Source organism: Chinchilla lanigera, unplaced genomic scaffold (genome assembly GCF_000276665.1).
Source record: "Chinchilla lanigera isolate Chin_1 unplaced genomic scaffold, ChiLan1.0 scaffold00023, whole genome shotgun sequence".
Taxonomy (NCBI): domain Eukaryota; kingdom Metazoa; phylum Chordata; class Mammalia; order Rodentia; family Chinchillidae; genus Chinchilla; species Chinchilla lanigera.
Window position 1 is genome coordinate 23,234,004 of NW_004955424.1, and position 4,400 is coordinate 23,238,403.

General features: G+C 58.5%; 1 protein-coding gene across 7 annotated transcripts in view; it reads left to right on the forward strand.

Moving 5' to 3' along the window:
* Positions 1 to 4,400, forward strand: part of Bcl11a (B-cell CLL/lymphoma 11A (zinc finger protein)) — a 97,157-nt gene that overhangs the window by 481 nt on the left and 92,276 nt on the right. For 4 of the 7 annotated variants that reach the window (XM_013514709.1, XM_013514708.1, XM_013514702.1 and 1 more), the window contains exon 1: positions 351 to 535. In XM_013514709.1, coding sequence (XP_013370163.1) covers positions 481 to 535 — 55 coding nt within the window. In that variant the 5' untranslated portion in view covers positions 351 to 480. Of the gene's footprint in view, positions 1 to 9; positions 536 to 2,707; positions 2,990 to 4,400 lie in introns of those variants that run through there. The other 3 variants (XM_013514703.1, XM_005385757.2, XM_013514705.1) reach the window with 3 other exon arrangements.

The window sequence follows — 4,400 nt, forward strand, 5'->3', positions numbered from 1 at the left end:
CATTGGCTTGTCCTGGTCTCTTTTTCATGTCCAGCCCCTGATGTGTGTCCATTGGTGTGAGCTTCCCCTTCCCTCCTCCCCTCTCTCCTGCTCGCCCTGCCCATGTTTTGTGTGTCTCTGTCCATCCAGACTCCTGACGTTCAAGTTCGCAGGGACGTCACGTCCGCACTTGAACTTGCAGCTCAGGGGGGCTTTTGCCATTTTTTTCATCTCTCTCTCTCTCTCCCTCTATCTCTCTTCTCTCTCTCTCTCTCTCTTTTTTTTTTTTTTTGCTAAAAAAAAAAAAGCCATGACGGCTCTCCCACAATTCATCTTCCCTGCGCCATCTTTGTATTATTTCTAATTTATTTTGGATGTCAAAAGGCACTGATGAAGATATTTTCTCTGGAGTCTCCTTCTTTCTAACCCGGCTCTCCCGATGTGAACCGAGCCGTCGTCCGCCCGCTGCCGCCGCCGCCGCCGCCCGCCCCGCAGCCCACCATGTCTCGCCGCAAGCAAGGCAAACCCCAGCACTTAAGCAAACGGGAATTCTCGCGTAAGTAACCCAATAATAGTAATAATAATTATTAATAATCACGAGAGCGCGCAGAACGAGGAGCAAGAGCGAGGGGGAGAAAGGGGTGTGTGCATGCATTTTAAAATTTTTTCACGTGAAAAACATCCGCGAGTCGAGATAAAAGCGATTAAAGGGGTAAAAAGCCACTCATTCCCTCTTGATCGCAGCCGTGTATGCACTTTTGAGATAGCACGCACCTTTTAATTTTATTTAATTTTACAGATATTTGGCTCCCCCTCTCTCCTCCTTTCTGCCGCTTAATTTCTTTTCGAAAAGGAATTCAATGACCCCCCCCCCCAGTTTTGCAAAATAATGAACAATGCTAAGGATGCGAACAACTCACTGCAAACCTGGGGGGAGGTGGGAGCTGTGGAAAAAGGGGTGCTTCCACTCACTGTAGGAAAATGGAGGGGGGTGGGAGGGAAAGAGTCCAAGTCTAAAAAACAATTCCTAGGGAGAAAAGAGGTGAGACTGGCCCTTGGACACCAGCGCGCTCATAGTCAAATGTGAAGCGGGAGGAAAGTAGTCATCCCCACAATAGTGAGAACGGGGGACCGTGAAGGGGGCCTCCGGCTCTGCGGAGTCGGGAGAGGGGCTGTGGCGGCAGGGAGCGCCGGGGGCCGGGAAGGACGCTGGACGCGGCCGGCCCTGCCGCCTTTTGTTCCGGCCCGAGGTGGGTGTTTGTCCCGCAGCCTTTTGTGCCGGCTCCTCGCGCTTGCCCTCCTGCGCCGCCGCCGCCGCGGAAGGGCAGCAGCAAGGGCCGGGGGCGGAGGCGGCCGGGCCCGCGGGAGCGGGAGGAGGGAGCCCTGGCCGCCGCGCCGGTGGCCGCTGACCACCCCTCCCGGCCGAACCTTAGAGGCAGCTAGCAGACGGGCAAAATAAAGAAAAATAAAATTATGAATAAGTCAAGAAGAACGTAGTTTCTTGCCCCCAAGAAAGCAAAACGCTCCGCCAGTCCTTTTCTTCACCGCTTTCCTCTTCGACTCCCCCAACTCCCCCCTCGCAGAAATCTCATAATCTCTAATCCAGAGGAAAAAAATATTAACACTCACCCCCTGCCCCCAAATTTCTTCAGTTGCAAACTTAGAGCGCCAGCGGCACAGAGAGGGAGCGAGGAACTCCCTCCTCTTACTATTTTTTGGAAGATTTTCAAAAAAAGTGGAAGTGGATTTTGATTGGGAAAAATCTCGTGTCTGAATGTTTACAAGCACCGCGTGTGCGGGAACCTCCTGCCAACAAACAGACTGAGGACCGAGCGCGGCGCGGCTGTTCGGGAGCAGGCGGCGGCCGAGGCCGGGCCTCGCCCGACCTCCTGCGCCCTAGCCCGGCCCAGATCGCCCACCCGGCGCCCGCCGCCCACCCGCCGGGCACCGCTGCAGGCCACGCTGCTTCGCCGAGCCAGCCCGGCCTGCGGTCCCCGCCTGCCCCCCAGCACAATGCCGCGATCTCCTCCTGACCTCCTACGCTGCGAAATCGTCTGGGTGAAACTCGGTTTTGCAAAGCATTTTTATTTTGCAAAGCAACTGTAAAAGCGCGTTCTGCGCACCCCCTCCGCTCTGTCCCGGCTGCTCTCTCCCACTTCTCTTGTCCATAGGTGGAGACCGCGCGGAGGTCACCACGTGCTTCCCTGCCCCCCTGCCACTCTGGCCAACAGCCTCTTGCGACCCCGGTCACTGCTAGGCCAGGCGGGGGCGGGGGCGGGGAGGAAAGAGGGAGGAGGGAAGAAATATGATTGAGAAAGCACTTTTGGGGTGTTAGGTCCCAGGACCCTGTGCGCCCCACCCTTGGGCTGTCCTCTACCCGAGCCTGGCTCGGTCGGGTGCTCGGGAGTCCCGCGGCGGGGCGGCGGCGGCTGCCTCCAGCGGAGGTGTTCCTGCAGAGGCGGGCAGTAGGCGCTTAGGAAAGTTTGAGAGTGAGGGAAAGAAGCCCGGAGAGGGTCTGCATCCAAGACCCCTTCCGCATTTAGGACTCTTTAATTTTTGATGGAAGTTTAAACGGCCACCTATACCAGCGTTTTTGTTTTTTTAAGCGGGGGTGCGCACAGGGAATTGAATTTTTCGCTGGGCCCTGGAACTTGTCACACACTTCGGAGGCTCCCCCGCCCCGGCACGTTGCGGGGCCCTCCCTCTCCCCACCCCCGCGCATCCCTCCCTCGCCGCTCTCCCCCGCCCCCCACTCCCCCGGCCGCGCCGGATGCGGAGCAGACGCGGCGCGCGGCGGTGTGGAGTTACAGTCCGGCCAGGTACCGGCGGGAAGGAAGGGCAGGCTGTGTTCGCAGGACTCGGGAAAGCCCGGCTGTTCGGAGGATGCACTGGGGGCTCAAAGGATCGTCCGGGGCGCGCAGTGCGAGATGCTCCCTCCTACCCTCCTCCCGCTTGGGTCCATGTCAGGACACTGCCAGCGGGGAGGGCTAGCCCCCCAGCCCCAGTCCAGGTGCGGGCACTGGCTTTGGGGGGTCAGTTTGGGGAAGGTTCGGGGATCGCTCTTGTTTCTTACTCTGGGTACGCACAGGAGGCGGGAGCCGTCCGGGCGCTCAGGATTCCCCCCTTCCTTTACGCGGGCTGAATGAACCGTTTGGTCGCTAGGAGGCAGAACAAGATCAAGAAAGCTCAGCGAACTTGAACCTGTACCAGAGCCTTCTCCCACCCCCTGCCCGGCGTTTCTCAGCCAGGGAGGGACAGGCTTTGCCGAGGGTGGGGGTGGGGGGGAAACGGACGGTTAGGCAGAATTCCCTTTTTCTCCCCCCACCCCATCACTCCTTATGTCTTTGTTCTTCATTTTGACTTTAAAAATGCCCTGGCCAGGGCCGCGGAGAAGCTGCCGGCCGCGGGGCCGACATCCCCGCGCGCGAGCTGAGGACGCCAGTGGCGCTGAGCGCGGAGCGGGGTGCAGTTCTCGCTTTTTTTTTCCCAAACAGGCATATTTTTCTTTCTTGTCTGTTTTTCTGTTTCGGAAGGGAGTAAGGGGTGGTGCGCACTTTCGGGCTTCGGGGGCAAGGCCGAAGGGGAGGATGTGCAAGTTTGCACAGGGTCTTCATGCTCACTTCTTCCAATCCCTCATCCCCGCGCAAAGCACAGATCTCGGAGGCCGAGGTAGGCTTGCAGGGCAGCTTTGCAGCCCGAAGCTGCCCCTCCCCGCCTCGCCTCCCGCAGCTCTCGCCTCGGAGCCCGAAATCACAACAATAGTAATAGTTATCATCATAATGATGCGGGCAAGCAGCGTCATTAATAATGAATAACCGTGGCCGCCGCCTGGCGCACACCGGGTGCCCAGAATTGGGGGGGGGCGGGGCGCATTTGCACAAATCGTCCAAAGTAGAAAATGTTAAGCGTGTGGACACAGAATGCATTTTAGGACCCGCACTTAGGGCTTGTGCGGTGAAAACAGGAATGCACCAGGTTAACCAACCGAGTTTTCCGGACCCCTCACTTCCTTTCTCACCTACAGGCAGGCTCAGGGAACCATCCCACCTCGGCGGGGCTGGCGGGCGTGGAGGCAGCAGTCGAGGCCTCGCTGCCCGCCGCCTCCAGACCCCGGGTCGGCTGCCCCAAGGCCGCTGGTGCACGTGTTCGCAGCCAGCGCGGCCGGAGCCTGCAGCTAAGCTGCTTGCTTTGTGCCTTTTAGACTCCGGGTGCCCAACTTCACTTTCTTGGCGGCCCATCTCTACCGGGCCCCCGGCCCCGGGCCTGTAGCCCTTGGCTTCGCTTTTGTTTCTTTGCTTTTCCCCTCTGCATTTCAACCTCTGTTTGCATTATTCCCTTAAGAAATTTCAGGGAAGGACTTGGAAAGCAAACTTGAAGGCACATCTCCCTCTACCCCTCCCCCCTCCTCCCCAGCAGCCCTC